Below are 16,742 nucleotides of genomic sequence, written 5' to 3' on the forward strand. Positions count from 1 at the left end.
CGGTCGATGAATTCGAATTACCGTCTCTAATTCATCACCGTCGCTGGGTCGATAGCTTCGGCCGGCTTCAAATATTGTTTAAATTGCAACTCCGAAGAAAAAATATTTTTTGTAACTGATCAGAAAAAATATGTATAAAATAAAATATCAGAAGGAGGCAACTGAAAGAAGGGCCCTCTCCTCCTTCCGGAGACCAGAATCCCTGAGGGATGAGGGAGGCCAGCGTGGGGGAAATTGAGGCAAGGAGGGATCCATTTCTGGAACCAAGTTGCTGAATGGGGCGGGCTCAGTGATGATGGACATCAGGATTGGTGGTGGCTGGGCAGAGCAGTGGCCAGAGGCTGGGGGTCTGAAGCGGATGATAAAAACCTAACTTTGAATTACAAAGAGGCCACGCCTCTTATAGACTCGCCCCCAGAAAAGACATCCCAGCCGACAGCTTAGAGACCGGGACTCACCTGGGCTCCCACACTGCCTGATCTTGGGTGAGGGTCTGAGCCTCAGTCTTCTCATCTGAGAAATGGACAGAATCAGATGTCAGCTACCAGATGCTTTCTGAGGTTACTCTAATCGAGCCTGCTCCCCTCCCCCCACGGAGACTCTCAGGGCGCCTTTACAGGCCCCACACCTTAAGGCCATGTTGCTTAATCACCCCCGTCATACCCAATTCCCACCTTCATGGGGGTCCTGGTCACTAGCAGCAGCCTGGGCTCAATGTGACCCACAGAGTGGGCAGGGGGTGCTAGAAAGGTTCTGGGATCTGGAGTGAACACTGTAGGCCCCCACAGGGTTACATGGAGCAGGGGGACACTGAGTCTCTGGGGCTGTGTGTGCCAGAGCCATATGGGGCTGTGCACGTGACCCTAGGTCCCTCCAAAACTAGCCTCCTTCTTCTAGACTACAGACCTGTGTTGGGGCCACCCCAGGACCCTGCCCAGGTTCAGTGATTCTGGTTCCACCCACTTCATGCAGATGAGGAAGGAGAGGAGAGGAGCCAGGGGGATGTGGAAGCCCTACCTCCCCCAGCTAGTCCACCAGGAATGAGCGATGGAATCATGTGGGATGACCTTTAAGCTGAGTGGGGTTATTGTCCTACTTTACTGACCAGCAAGCCAGTCAAAGCTGAGAGGAAGGAAGGCACTTGCCAAAGCCACATACCCAGTGTGATGTGGGGATTGTTCCTGCAGGAGGGGGAACAGACCCAGCTCCCAGAAACAAATGAGGTTGCAGCTCCCCTAGCTCCAGAGTCTGGTGGAGCAAACCTGGCTTCAGATGCTTGAACTCCCACCCTCTGCAAAGATGGGGATGAGCAGGCAGGTGGCCCAGTGAGGACAAAGGCTGGGAGGGGGCAGCTCTGTGGGTTGATGTGTGGCCAGTTGGGTGGCTCTTAAAATGACGTGGCTTGGGTGACTACAGGTGAGTGGAAGTGGGGGTTGGGGAGGCCTGTGCCTCTTCTCTAGATGCCTCTGTGGGTGGCAAGATTATGTGCTCATGTGATCCTGCCAGGGAACACTTGAGACCAGCAAAAAGTCCCAACTTTCTCCTGTCCAACTCCAAGCCACCAGGATTGCCTCCACGCCCTGCTTCACTGCTCTTCTCAAAGCCAGCCCTCAGGGTGAGCCTGGGCCCAGTGTTGGAAGCCCAGCCCTCCCTAAGCCCCAGTCCTGATGATAATCCCTTCCTGTCTAAGAGACACGGATGGTCACCCCCACTTCACAGATAAGCACACAGATGAGTCTGGGGGAGTTGCTTGCAAGGCAAGAGGCTAGAGCTGGCATTTGGCTCCTTTATTCTGCAGGCATAAATTTCTAGAACTAACCAAGACCGAGCCATTCTCATTTTTAATCTCCCACTCCTGTGCTTCTTCCCTATCAACCATCACCACTCTAGTCTGAATGACCCACCTCCTCCTCACTGGTCTCCAGGCTCTGCTCTCACCCCAGGTGTCCTCTTCCCCAGAGCTGCAGGGGGCTTTTTATGTCACTTTGGGGCTTGTCCCTCCTCTGTTTAGCATCTGGGCACAGATGTGGAGGAAGGTTTTGCGGCAGCCTTCATTGCCCTAACTTTCTGTCCTGTGTGGATATGGGAGAGCACTAGTGGAACCTGGAATAGAGCCTGGGAGAGGGGAAGCCCAGATCTGCTGTAAGGGTTGAGACTGGGCCCCTGCAGCCTGCCTGTTTCTTTGTATGTATGGGAGAGCCCGGCTTAATCAGGGGAGCTCAGGCTGTTTGAATCAAGTTTTTAATTAAACATGGCCCTTGATCAATAAGGAAGGCAGCACTAGTGAGGGAGTGGAGAGGCTGGACTGAGAGACCCACATGATCTTGACCAGCCTCAGGACACCTGCAGCCTCAGTTCCCCCTCTGCCTAGTAGTTGTAGATGTGGATGAGGCTAGAAAACGGGACCCTCCTGCTGCTGGATTCTTGCCATGTGGGCAGATGTGGGGGAGGTCGGGGGGCCCCTCAGACCTATGAAGTCACACACACAAAGCCACAGATGCACAGCGAATGGAAACAGGGCCAAAGAGAGGGGTCCACGACTGGCTAAGGCTGCTGGAGAGATGCAGGGGACACAAGCGTAGATGCGCACAGGACACCCATACTTACACTAGGACAAGCGCGCGCATACTCCGGCACAGGACCCCTTTCTGCCCTCGGGCCAGGTCTGGCGCATGGGGCACGGGGACAGGAAGATCCATCTCTGTCTCCCGGAGACCTGCGCCTACTGCTAGGAGTCACCCATACCCCCGCGCCCCCTCTCCCCCCACGGGCCCGCGGGACGACCTGTCCCCTGCGTCCAAGCAGATGTTGTCTGACCCTACTTCCTAGCGGTGGGGCTTGGGAGGGAGGTTGCATCTACCCACAGTGACGGGAGTGGGTGCATAGGGGACCTGGTTCCACGCGTATCCAAGCGCCCTTGCTCATCCGCACAACCGTTGGGAGGATGGCCGTGCCTCAGTTTCCTCACCAGGCAAACGCTACCCCGCAGTGCTAGGGAAGCCAGCCGTGGAGTCCAGCCAGGGGGCCTCTCCACATCCTCCTAAACCCGAAAGAATCGAGAGTGAATCGGCCCTCCGCAGCCTGGCGGGACCTGGGCTCATGCAGCCGGGATTAAGGAGACCCGGGCCGTTGTCCTGCACACCCTCGGCCTGAGGCCTCAGGGTTATGGGCGCGCGGTTGACAGGAGAGCGAAGCCGGCGACACGCGCCGGCATCCGGCCCCAGGGAAAACCCACAGCGTCTCCTTCCGCGCTGAACGCCCCAGTGAATCGGCGGTCTTGGTGCGTTGGGTTGTGGGCTCCCAGCGTTGGGGGCGCAGCGCCGGGAGTTAAGACCTGGGGACGCGGGCCCCCTGGGGTGGACTGCGGGGAGGGGGAGGAAGGAGTGTATGAGGGGCGCTCAGAGAAGTATGGAGGGATTTGTGGAGTGGCGGCTCAGGCCAGTGACTTGCACAAGTCGTGTCCCCGGCATTTCCATTCCCCCAAATGGAGAAGATTCCCCAGCCCAAAGAGGACAGGAAAGGGTACCTTATGCAGCAAAAGCAACAGCAAAGCCTCTGCTCTCCCTCCACCTCCCTTCTGTCCCTCTCCTTAAAAATGCTGTAGTATTTTTTAAACAGTGGACACATTCTCCAGGCTCCAGATTTAAATGGAACAAGAGGGCTTCCTTCCTTCCCCTCCTTTCTGCAAACCAGTTTCTATTTCTCCTTCTAGAGAAAGGGTACACTGAATCCAGCTGCTGAAAAGGCACATCCTTTTCCTTTTCTTTAAAAAGGGGCCGGGGGTGGTGGGGGGACCCACCACAATGGAGAGCATCCGATTCTGTTCCCTTCCAGATACCGGAACATTCCACATCAGGAAAGAGAGAGCCTCAGGGTCATTTTTGCCTGCTGTGTAGTATTCTTCTCTTTGGCCATTTCCTTCTTTCTTCAGCCACCTTCCCGCCCAGCGATGGTTTGTGGTCGCCCTGGCCACGGTGAATAAGTCTGGGGCGGACCATTTGGCATGTAAGTTTATCTGTGGATTTATTTCCCAATCATTGAAATGTTGTGTTCCCCCCACATACGCATACACTTTTCAGCACAGTTGGCCTCTTTGCTCTTTTTCTTATCATTGGTTCCTTTCCTGTCATCTTTTTCAAATCCATTTCCAACTGCCAGCTGCTGTGACTTCTCAACAGTTTTTTTTAAGATGATATAGCTCTGTGTGTGTGTGTGTGTGTGTGTGCGCGCGCGCGCGCTTGCGCTTGTGTGTGTGTGTGTGTGTGTGTGTGTGTGTGTGTGTGTGTGCGCCAAAGTGGCTTGCTCCTATGTAAGGGTGCCTGAATGAGGGGAGTCTCCGTAGCTGAAGGTCCAAGCTTGAGAGCTGCCTCTGGAAGGACACCCCGTTCCCCCATCCCTAGCAGTGCAACCTCCAGATGGAGCCCCCAGGGAGGAGTGGCCCAGAGTCCAGTGGAAACGCTCATTTCCCTGATAAATCTTTGAAAGGCTCAGAACTAATTTCAAAATGCAGCCATTAAAATCCCATCAAGGGGAAAGGAGGGAGAGAGGGAGGGGGCCCTCTCCTGAAGGCTGGGCTTGGGCCAAGTTGTGTGCAGAGCCCAGGAGGGGACAGGGAGAAGGGGCAGAGTGGAGAGTCATTGGACCTAGTGGGGACAGATGAGGGGCTGCTGAGGCCTCTGAGGGTCCTCATCTGAGGCCAGGAGCCTGGCTCAGCACCAACCCTGCGCCCCCGCCACCCATGGGAACCCCTTTCCCTGCTCTCTCAAGGGTGCAGAGTGTGGATAAAGAGGGTGGACACAGGTAGTGCTCCAGAAGCCCCTCGGAGTAATCTCTGTGTCACCTTGAGCAAGTCACCCACCTTCTCTGGCCTGGGGAAGCCAGCGAGGGATGCTCAGGTCAGCTCAGCTCAGTGGGGACAAACCACCAGGGTGGAGGCATCAATGTTCCCCACATCTGGGGTCAGGCCAGCTGGTGGCCAGGGGCGGGAGGTGTCACCAAGGAAACCAGTCATCATCCCAGCCGGAGACCTGGCTCTGTATTGAATTGTCTGCTTGGTGAAGCTGGAGCTCAGCGCAGGAGGTGGCCAGAGGGGAGGGGACAGTCAGCTCCAGCTCTTGCTTCTACACCCCCGTCCAGTCCTCAGGTGGACAGACACTGGGGTGGTGGTGGGGGGACAGACAAGAGATTTTGGTTGCTGTTTTGAGTGCTGCAGACAGTATGACACAAAAGGATGAAGACAATCACTCAGGTGCCCCCCCCCCTACAAATCCTGAGGCCACCATCCCACTGAGGCCCTTCCCTGTCAAACCCAGCCTCCATGGGTGGGTAGGGGGGCAGTGCTCATCTTCCTGGTGCCACTCTGGCCCAAGTCCCCTCGCTTCCCCTGGGCTTCACTACTCCCTGTCACCTACGCCCAGGTTCTGTCTCCAGTTCTACCTTCCATGCCCAGGTCTGTCCTCACAAAGAGGCCTCTGGAGCGCAGCCCTGCTCATGTTTTCCCCTCTATTACCCCACCCAGAAGACACCTCCATTGCCCCACTGCTCTGAGAGAGGCATCAGCAGCTCTGTTCTGGAACCACGTCAGTCATTTCTTTCTATTTATCTCTGTGATTATTAAAGCAACATGGCTTTCACATCAGATTGTGGCTCCTTAAAGCAGGAGCTGCGTCTGTCTTGCTCCCAGCTGTCCCCAGTAGTGACTCGTGCACAGTGCACATAGTAGGTGCTTGGCAAATGTATGAGAAAGGGGGCCGGACGAGTGGCTCAGTTGGTTAAGAGCTCGCTCAAGAGTTTGAGCTCTGAGCAACAGCAGTTCGAGTCCAGCCCGAGCTGAGCAGCTGCTGAGCTGCCAACAGGTAGCAGGATGGCTCAGCTTAAAAAAAAAAATGTATGAGAAGGAAGGAAGGAAGGAAGGAAAGGAGGGAGGAAGTGTGGGAGGAAGGGAGGGAAGGAGGAAGAAAGGGAGGAGTTGCAGGGTCCCAATCTATTCAGTGTTTGCTGCACAGATCTCATGACCCCCGCACGGTGGGACTATCACCCCTACTTACAGACAAGGACATTAGGATCATAGGGCACAGCATCCACTTGATAAACCAGGAAACCAATGTCCACAGAGTGTTCAAGGCCACTCGGCCCATTAAGCCCAGGCTTGGTGTCCTTGCTGCCCAGGAATGGCGAGGGGGTGGGTGGGCAGACAGACAGCAACTGTCCTGGGGAGGTCTAGGTGGATACAGCCTGCATTCCATTTGCTCAGATACAGCGGGCTTCTGCTGGGACACCACCCACAGCCACTGTCACACCTAGTCGTGTCACATCACACCCTCTGTTCTTCACACTACATCCTCACATCTTACATCCACACTGTGTGTCCCCAAGGCCAGCTAGAAGCGAATGGCATGCTGAGTTCTGCTGGCCTGTTGGTCTTCCCCCACCAGCTGTGTCAGGCCTCTGCCCTCTACTGCCACTCCAGGTCCCCACACCACTGCCCAACTCTCCCACCAGGTTGACCCATCTTACCATCACAGGTTGTCTCTGTTACTCACACATTCACATGCATGTGATTTGGTTGTGTGTGGACACCTCCCACTGTACCAAAGCGCCGGGCACACAATGCTCACCCACACACTGCCCTCCACCCGGCCAGGCCCTCTTGCAGCCCCACCAGGCACACCCAGTGGAGGGGGAACAGACAGATGGACACCTGCACAGTCAACCTACTCAAGGCCAGGAATAGGAAGGAGGAGCTGGAGAGGATTAAAGGAACAGGACTGAGGGGAGGGAGACAGAGAGGGAAAAAGAGAGGAGAGAAGGGGGAAGGGAGGAGGAGCAGGAAAGAGGGGGAGGAGGGAAAAATAGGAGAAGGGAGGAGACAGGGGTCTATCAGAAGATAATGGGGTTGAACAGGTTCCATCTCAGCTCCTTCCAGTGCAGACCTGATTCTGTCCTACCTCCTGAGGAGTGACTAAATCTGGGGCTGCCTCCCAACTGCCTGTCAGCAGGTCCCAGCTACTTCCTCACTGACTGGAGAGAGGGTGCTCCTTGCTGAGGGTGCTTCCAGGGGTCCGACTGGCCCTCCAGGGTAGTGGCCAGCTGGGTCTTCCTGGGCAGGGTTTTTGAGTCTGGGCTGAGTCCCCTCATTGCCCCACCACCCATATGGGGTGGGTCACCAGGGGCACCAGCCATTGGACAAACATATCCAACCAGGTATCTCCTGTGGACCCACTCCATGCTGGGCAACAAAGGGGTTTCAAGCCCAGGCCTGGCCCCACAGGGTCAGGGCTGGGGGTCCCAGAGGAGGGAGCCGGGGCTCTGCTGGGGGTGAGGGGAAGGGCTTCCTGAGGGAAAGGCCATTACTGCAGGGCTTTGAGGGATATACAGAAGTTCTCTGGCTGGGGCAGCCCAACTCCCTGCTCCCATCCTCAGTTTCTCCATTCCTCCCCACTTTAGGAAGACCCCAGGAGAGGTGCTGAGGCTTGAGGCCTGCCCTTAGAAGGGGACAAACTTCATGTTCTCCCAGCATGTGAGGCTCAGAGCCGAGTTTTTTCCAGGGACCCCAAGATGGGAGCTCTGGGCCTCACTCCAGCATCACCATTAGGTTCAGGCTAAACACTTTTCCAGAGCCCAGCAAGACAGAGATCATGATTAAGACCATTTTCCAGTTGAGGAAACTGAGACTCAGAGGGCCAACACTGTGCAGTAATCCACCAGGTGGTGGGGTCTGACCCCCTGTGGGCCCTGGAGGTGTCCTGGTGGGTGGGGGTGGTCTGCTGGACCCAAAAACTTTCTAGGTAGGCAGAGAGCAGGAGGAGAGAGGTGCTGTGAGGGCGAGTCCCCGGGGGTCTGAAAGGAAAGGGCTTCCATCTGGAACTTGAGGGTCCCCATTCACCTCCATTTGCCCCCACCTAGAATATGGATGAGCAGGCCCTGCCCCTTCTATCTGGGCTTGTTTGAAATGGCTGCTCTCTGTCCGTCGTGGCAGGAACCCGAGCCAGACGCTGCAGAAAGGCCCCCGTTAGCATGCTTACTGGGTGCCCCATGAGGGGGCTAGTTTGGGAATGGTGTGTCCATCTCTTCTGGGTCACCTTCGATCTCTTCCCAGAACCTCTGCCCCTCCCCGACACCCTGCTCAAGTTTGGACTCCAAAAAGGCTGGGAGTGATGGGGAAGACAGGATGGGGTGGGGCACTGGGATGAGAGTCTCAAATTGGTTCTTAGTATCAGGTTCTCAGTCCCTGGGGTCACGGAGGGTGGACAGGAGAAAAAGTTGGGACCCAAACCTTTACTCGAGCAGTCCCTGGACAGGGTGGGTGAATTGTTGTAAGTGCTATAGAAAAAAAGTAAAAGAAAAAGTGCAGGGGGAGGGAAAGTTGCAATATTAAATTGGAGCTTAGGGTAGGCCTCACAGAGCAAAGGCTAGAAGGAGGCGAGGGAACAATGGAGAAACAAGGGTAAGGGCAATGCAGGCAGAGGTGACAGCCAGTGCAAAGGCCCTGAGGTTGGACCATGCCTAGGATAAGACCGGTGTGACAGCAGAGGGGTGAGCAGAGTGAGGGGCAGTGATAAGAGATGAGAACAGAGAGGTGACTGGCTGGGAGGGGGAAGGGGCTGAGTGAGGAGGGGAGGGCTTGGAACAGCGGATGTGCACTAAAACTATGTCTGAAGGAGGAGGCAGTGTCCCAATTTTGCAAATGAGGGGACTGAGGCCCTGCAAGGGACTGACTCACCCAGGGTCCCAAAGTGTGTCTAATGCCATCCCCCTCCCCCACCTAACAACCCCACAAGCCAACCTGGCTGGCTCCTTCTCCTGCTGTCATGGCAACTGTGATTGGTGGTGAGGGTCTTTGTCTGGGGCCACTCCTGGTAAGGGGGAGCTGGGGCCTAATCCTCCTGTGCATGGCACATACATGCAAGATGGGCTGGTGATGTGGATAAGGATAATGGAGGAGATGGTGATGGAGGTGCTGGTACAGGGGATAGTAATGGAGGTGAAGAAAACACAGTAGGTGGATGGTGGAGATAAGAAAGGTGATGGGGTGATGCAGGGGAGGTGATAGCAGTGAGGTGATAAAATGGAAGTGATGATGGTGGGACTGCAAGTGGAGGAGGTGATGAGAATGGAAGTGATGTTGATGTAGTGATGGAAGCAAGGGTGATGGAGGTGATGCTGTTGATAGAGGTGATAGTGGTACAGGTGGTGGTAATGGTGTATGTGATGGAGGTAAAGGTGCTGGTGCTGTTGGGGTGGAAGGGATACTGATGGTGGAGGAAGTACTGGTGGTAGAATTGATGCAGGTGGGGGAGGTAGAAGTGATGGAGGTGGGGGAGGACATGAGGTACTGATACTGATGGTGGAGGAGGCGATGCAAGTAGAAGGGATGTAGGTGGCAGAGGAGGTGATTGTGGAAGAGGCGATGCAGGTGGCGGTCTCCAGTGGAGATCATCATGGAAGAGGTGGCCATAGCAGTGGCTGCGCAGTCTGAGGCTGGTGGTAGGTGCTGTTGGTAAGTCCAGGGGTTCTCGTGCCAGCTCCCCCTCCCTGCCCTGCTCCCTGGTCAGTCCTTCTCTCCCAACCTCAGTTTTCACTTGAGGAAAAGGGGCTCATGCCCATGGCCTCTCCTCCTCCTGGGGCTGCCCTGGGCGGCACAGGGACTGCAGTGGCCTTAGGGCTGGTGGGGGTGATCCTGGGCGCCAGGTGGGATGCTGATGGGGAGCATTTGGGCTGCCTCCCCCTGACACACCTCAGCAGCAGGGTACTCCAGGCCAGACTCTGGGGGGCTGTGGGGGATGGAATGGATGACAAAAGCTGCTCATGGTAAACAGCTCCAACTGGAGCCTGGATCGATTCAGGCTGTGAGGAGCTGTAATTAGATTGAACGCCAGGAAGGAGAGGGGGGCAAGCGGAGCCCCTTTTTGCTGTGATCGACAAAATGTGAAGTTTTTTCTCGACTCTGCTTCACCCAGCCCCTCCCCCAACCTCTGCCTCAGGGGCGCCCACTGGGCACTTGATTGGAGAAGGGGTAGACGGATGGGAAAGAGGCGACTCGCATCTTACCTCCCTTCCCATCTGGGCCAGTCAACCCTGATTCCTGTCCTGTACTTCCCTGCCAGAGCTTGTAGAACAACTCTGGGCAAGTGGCTCACTTTCACTGAGTACCTAAGAAGAAATATTCCTGCTAATGGAATTATTATAGGATTAAAAGATAGGACACATGTGGGCCGATCGAGTGGCATGACGGTTAAGAGCTGGCTTGGGACGCCAGAGGGCCCGGGTTCGGATCCCATATATGAGGGCCAGTGACACTGCCCTCTGCAGCTAAGATGCTGAACAACAGCTCAACCTGGAGCTGGGCTGCCGGGAGTCGCCTGGACGGCGTGGGCTGCAGCACCTGTGGCAGTGGGTTGCCATGGGCTACCGTATGCAGCCAGCGTGAGCGGCCAGCAGCCGCAGTGAGCGGCCGTCCAGAAGCCGGCGACTGATCTGCCTCGCCAGAGAAGAGCGCGATGATGGTGCCAACTTGGGCCAGTGAAGTGACATCCTCCACAACTAGACTGAAGAACAAAACGACAGCAACTTGTCTGTTCCCCTTCCCCCAATTCCCCAGCGCTGTTCCCATCCCCCCAATTCCCCAATAAAAATCTTAAAAAAAAAAAAAGATAGGACACATGTAAAGTTCTTGTGAGCTTTCTGAGGAGCAGTTGTATCTCTGTCCCTACAGTAAATGTAGGATAAATCTGTGAGTAAATTGCTAAGTGAATGAATGAGTGAATAAAATGAATGAGTTAAAGATTACAACAGGTAGGCAAGAAGGGGCTCCACTGGAATTTAAAGGTCTGGGGCTGAGTTTTTATTCTCTCCACTTGGCCTCGCTGCCTGAGACCCAGCTATCCCTTTGAAAGAATGGAGACCTGTCCCCCTCTTGTTACCCAAGTTCCAAGAAGATGGGAGACCAAGGCATTTCCGTGCATTTCCTTCCATTGTTTCTTTATGCAGATAAAATATGAACATATGTTCTTGCTCTCCCATTTCATATACAAAAGGCTGCCTAGTATCCTGTTTATCCCCTAGGTTTGCCTCACCATTTTTCCATATCCATACCACACCCTCTCCCTCTGTCAGCTTTTCAATATAGTTACCAATACATTCTTGCCTAAATCAATATTCAATATTAATATTATTATGATTTCAGTGAATATGATCCACAGCTGAGCCACATGGAGTACTGGGATTGAATTTCCTTTCATGCACAACTGTTTGTTTTTTCAGGACTTAATAGTTACCAATCATAAATTCTTCCCACACTTCCCAACAAAATGCGAAATCAACTCAGTAGGATTTCCCACACATATTAGGTTATCTCCCCTTCGGACTTTCCTTGGTGCTCCTGCTCTGATCTGGGTGGTGCTGCCCTCCTTGTCCTTGGTGCCTTTGTCCTGCTGTCTTCCAGTTTTTCCCCTCCTCATTTGGGCAAATCTCTTTTCCCTTTCTCTTAGGTTGAACCATGCATCTTCTGAATCCTACATCTTCCTTTTTTTGGTTTACCTCCTCATTTTGATGGAACAGTTCCTGCAGTAGATTTCTCAGAAAGAGTGCACAGAAGTCAACTTTTGGAGACCTTGAATGTGTGGTTATAGCTTTATTCCACCTTCATGCTTGATGTTTGACTTGGCATACAATTCAGGCTGAACATAATTGTCCCTCAGAATTGTAAAGGCATTGCTCCACTGTCTTCTAGTTTTTGAGAAGCCCAAAGCTACTCTGATTCTTAGTCCATCATATGACACCTGGTTTTAATCTCGGGGGGTTTTAACAATCTTCTCTTTTTTCCAGGTCTCTAAAATTTCACAAGGATGAGCCTTAGGGAGTGCTTCATTCCTTGAGCTGAGCACTTTATTTATTTTTTTTTTTTATTTTTATTTTTTTAGCTGAGCCATCCCGCCACCTGTTGGCAGCTCACGGCTGCTCAGCTCGGGCTGACTCGAACTGCTGTTGCTCAGAGCTCAAACTCTTGAGCGAGCTCTTAACCAACTGAGCCACTCAGCCGGCCCGAGCTGAGCACTTTAAACTGAACTCTCATGCCCTTCAATCCTGCATTCTTTTTTTATTATTTATTTGACAATTTCCTCCTCTAGTTTTGGATTGGATGCCTCTTGACAAAACCTGCTCAACTCATCCTGTAACTTTATTATCATCTTCCTCTCATTTTCCATCTCTGCATCTGCTTTATTCTGTTTCTAGGAATATTTGCTTAACTTTATGTTCCAATCCTTACATTGATTTTATTCCCGCTATTATATTATATATTTAGAATCTAACGCTTTGTCTGACCCTTTCATTGTCCTTTTTATTGAACGGCATCCTGTTCCTGTTTCATGGACACAGTATTTTTCTTGTACTCCTCCAAGAATATTAATTATAGCTTACCCGATTTGTCTGTTTCTTCTGAGATCATCATGCCCCTTGCCTCCTACCATTTTTCTTCTTTGTTCTCTCTCTCTCTCTCTCTCTCTCTCTCTCTCTCTCTCTCTCTCTTTCTCTCTGTCTGTCTCTGTCTCTGTCTCTGTCTCTGCCTCTCTCTCATTAGAGGCTTTTCTAAAATGTCCATAACCTCCAGCCATTACTCTTATTTAATCATAAAACCCAAAATAGCCAATAAGAAGTGCCATGTGTTCCAGGTCAGAGGGAGATGGAGTGAAGTGGTGAGTCAGGTCACATGGGAGAACCTATTGTCCCTGAGAAGTAAGCCACAGCACAGGGAACATTCATCTATTTTTGCAGACATGTGCGGACATTGATCTGGTATGCCATCTGGTTCATACTGTTCCAGAACCAAAATAAGCCAGCTTGGTGTGTAGTCCCAGCAGACCACTGAGGCTGGCAGTGAGGATATGCTAGTACAGCCTGCACTACTGGTCACTTCTAGGGAAGTAGCTGGGGGCATGGAGTTGATGGGAGGCAGGATTGGGCAGGCTCTCCAGCACCCACAATCCTGGACTGGTATGTGGCAGATAAATTGAGACGCTGATAGAGTTTGTGCTGATGCCACAAGCCTCCCCCAGCCCCTGTCTGATGAGGCCCATCTTTTCCCCCTGCTGGTCCCCACTGCATTGGGGGAGGGGGTCTGCTGTGGAACTGGAGCAGGAGCACAGGGGCCAGCCCTGCTCCAATACCCCAAGCTGCTATTTCCCCTTTGCAAGCATCAGCTGGCCATGGGGCAGCCTCCTGCAGCTTCTCCCTGCCCTGTGTCAGGCTGCCCTGGGAGAGGGAGGGGTGGTTGTCCACATCCTCCTTAGACCTTCCCAGCGTCACAGGGTCCCTTGGGCACTTGAGGGGGCAAAGTCTGGGTCTCAGTCTGTGATGTGGGGCAGGCCTGGGTGTGGGGTTCAGATATTGGAATCAGGCTGTGGAAGCCAATGACAGCCTAATATAGGGTCCCTAATGTGGTCAGGCCTCAGAGGACAGCCCAAAGAAGGAAGCATGGATTGTCACCACCCTTCTGAGAATTTGGTTGCCCCATCACTCTAGCGGGAGGTTACTGTGATTTGTGATGCACCCAAGGACCTATTAATTAACTGCATATTTCACCCATATACACTGAGCCAAATAATTCACATAGAGACCTTTCATGTCATTTCCCCCAACATCTCCCAGATGTGGGCTGCAGAAGGGAAGGGAGAGTCACTAACACCAACTGTTGTACTCTTTGGGGTGAAGGTTTGGGGATATGAGCCTGGGGAGGGGGCTGGGCTGCAGAATGGGGATTGGAGGGTGGTAGTCCATGCCTCTGGAGGTGTGCTCACACTGTGTCTCCTTCTTTGTCTCCCCCCCCCCAACTATCTTCCCCGTGCCTCTATGCCCTTCCCCACGACTGTCTGCCCTCCCTCTCCTTCCATTTCTGGCTGTCTCTACTACCTTATTGCTGCCCCGGTCTCTTCCATGTCGCCCGTCCTATTGACATTTCTGTGTGTCCCTGTCTCTTTCGGCCCTGTCCCTCCGCTGTCTCTCCATCTCGGTGCATTTCCCGTATTTCTGCTTTCCTGGTGTCTCCCTCTGTCTCTGCCCTGGTTTGTGTCCATGTTTCTCCTGCTCCTCTCGCCCGGCCACGCGGTGGCGCTGTCTCCCGCTCGCCTGCCCATCCGCTCGCCGCTACTCGCCCGCAGCCTGCAAGCGGAAGGAGCAGGAGCAGCAGAAGGAGCGCGCGCTGCAGCCCAAGAAGCAGCGCCTGGTGTTCACCGACCTGCAGCGGCGCACGCTGATCGCCATCTTCAAGGAGAACAAGCGACCGTCCAAGGAAATGCAGGTCACCATCTCGCAGCAGCTCGGCCTGGAGCTCAACACCGTCAGCAATTTCTTCATGAACGCGCGGCGCCGATGCATGAACCGCTGGTCGGAGGAGCCCGGCGCGGCCCCCGGGGGCCCCGCCGGCACCGCCACCTTCTCCAAGGCCTGAGGCGCCCCGCCCCCGCGCCCTCCCTGCTTCCACGGCCTGGGCGCTGCCCTCCCACGACTCCCACCTCACACTGCCGGCCGGAGACCCGCCCCAGGGGGCGCCTGGAGGGGGTGCAGTCCGGGCCCTCCACACCCAGGGAGGGGACGCAGCACACCCCCCAGCCCAAGTGCACAAAAAGGGCCCCCGTCCTCCCTCCATCCCACTCCTTCAGGCCAAAGGAAGCCCTCCAACCTCCCCCAGAGGGGTGACAGAAAGGGGCTCCCTAGCTCCCTCTGAATTCAGGACGTGCAGGGGCCTCTGGAAAACCAGGGCTCACCATGTCCTCCCGAAAGCGGGTCAAGAAGCACATACTAGAAATATAAACCGGGTATTTAAAAAAAAATTAAGAATAACTCCTCCTTCGCCAGCCCCTCACCCCCATAGAGGGAGGCAGGAGAAGGATTCCCCCCCTTCTGTCCTCCCGTGGACCCTTCCCGGAGAACTCAGCCCCTTCCAAAGTCACCACGTGGAGCCGGATCCCCACAGTGCCCCCATTTACACCAAAACCAAACCCATCCTCTGGCAGAACTGCCCCCACAGTCAAGAACCCAGCTGTCCCTCCCAGCGGCCAGGATTCCTTGTGCCAAGAATTGCCTGCCTTAACGTCTGGGAAGGGGGCCCGCAGCAGCGACTGCCCAGCACCCACAGGGGAGCACCCTCTCCCACCCCATCTGGACTGGAGGGGACTGCACGCTCAAACATGCGGGTAAATTCCAGACGCCTCCCCTCCCCGCCTTGCACCCCTCTGTCAGTTCACTTTAGCTTTAGGCACCTTGATGAATGACACACAGGGAGAGACAGACCACAGGAAACAGAAGAAGACACATCCAGATTCCACAGACCCAGAGAGAGCATCAGAGCCCCCCAGAGTCCCTGCGTGCTGGGGTCATGGTGTTGCTATCTGCCTGGAACCCTCTGGAAGTCACTCACCACCTCCCAGCACTGAGGGATGCTGTGCTGGGCCTGAAAGGGTGACAGGGGTGAGCCTGTGTTTGCTAAGTCTCTCTCCCCAGAGAAAAAGGTGGAATCTGCTTGCTCTGTTTTTTGCCAAAAAAAAAAAAAAAATCGACGAGGGGGAAGGAAGGGTCAGAAATGAAGATGAGCACCCCATCCACCTCCCCTGCTTATCTGGTCCAGGTGACCCCCAAGACTGGCCAGCAGCTGGATCCCAAGAGCCCACCTCCTCAGGGTTCAAGATCTGGAGGCTAGAAGGAACCTCTCCCCCCACAACCCAGTCCCCTTTGCTGCTTCCCAGGGAGGTGGCCACCCCCCACCCTTGAGAATGCAAGAGACATTTCTAGTAAAATGCCCCTCCCCCACCCTCTCCCCCAGGTAAAGGCTACCTCACTCAAACGTTCATGTCTGTGATTGGAAAAATCACATCTGATACCAAAGATTTTCCCCCAAGGACTTGTGCTGGATGCTAGAATTCCCTGCCTCCGACAATGTGTGCAAGACCCTGCCCTGGAACCTGCCCTCCAGGTGCCACCGCCCCCCCTCCCCCCCACACACACACCAGAGAGAGAGAGAGAGAGAGAGAGAGAGAGAGAGAGAGAGAATGAGAATAGTGAGGTCGATGAGTGCCTTTTTCTTGAACCAAAGATGTGTGTGAAATGTTCTCTTGTCCTTATCGACTCACTATTGTCCGGGCTTTGTAAGCAACTGGATCTGAGTGATGCTTCTACAACCTTGGGTGTTGGGGCATTATTCTGTAAGAGTTCCCATTCCTGCTCAGCAACCAACTCCTCCTCCCAAACACAGGTGGGCATGGCCCCTTCCTTCCACCCCCACCCCCCCCACACACACACACCCTGCTAACACCTAGGCCCCACTGGCCAGAGCACCTGCTTGCAGGGGACAAGTCTTCTTGGACACCCTCTTCTGGGCAAGTCACTTGCTCTTCTGGGCATTCAAGGCCCAAGGGTCAGAGGCCAGGGCCCTCCTGTTCTATCTCCTGCTGAAAATTTACGAATTGTCTTGGGATCCTTCTGGTTGTAGAACATTCTAGTTATGGTCAATTGTGGTCAGGTGGGGTCAAGCCCCATTGACACAGTTCACTGAAGCATCCCCCCATTCCTCTGTCCCTTTCTAACACCTTCATATCACACACGTGTGCACACGCACACACATACCAGCTCCCGTACCCCCATTCCCCACTTGGCCAGCCACCTCCAGCAGGTCCACACTCCAACCTCTCCCTGAACCCCCTTGGGCCCCCCAGACCTGTCTCCAACACCCAGCTGGTCGTCACAAACCA

At 54.3% G+C, this 16,742-nt stretch overlaps 1 protein-coding gene across 1 annotated transcript in view; it reads left to right on the top strand.

Annotated features, from left to right (window-relative positions):
• The window catches only part of ONECUT3 (one cut homeobox 3), a 19,297-nt gene extending 4,851 nt beyond the window's left edge, over positions 1-14,446 (top strand). Inside the window, exon 2 of the mRNA XM_019657185.1 lies at positions 14,157-14,446. Coding sequence (XP_019512730.1) covers positions 14,157-14,446 — 290 coding nt within the window. The remainder of the gene's footprint in view (positions 1-14,156) is intronic.
• Positions 14,447-16,742: the final 2,296 nt, after the last annotated feature.

The sequence above is a fragment of the Hipposideros armiger genome, unplaced genomic scaffold (assembly GCF_001890085.2).
Source record: "Hipposideros armiger isolate ML-2016 unplaced genomic scaffold, ASM189008v1 scaffold_275, whole genome shotgun sequence".
In the NCBI taxonomy this organism is placed as follows: Eukaryota; Metazoa; Chordata; class Mammalia; order Chiroptera; family Hipposideridae; genus Hipposideros; species Hipposideros armiger.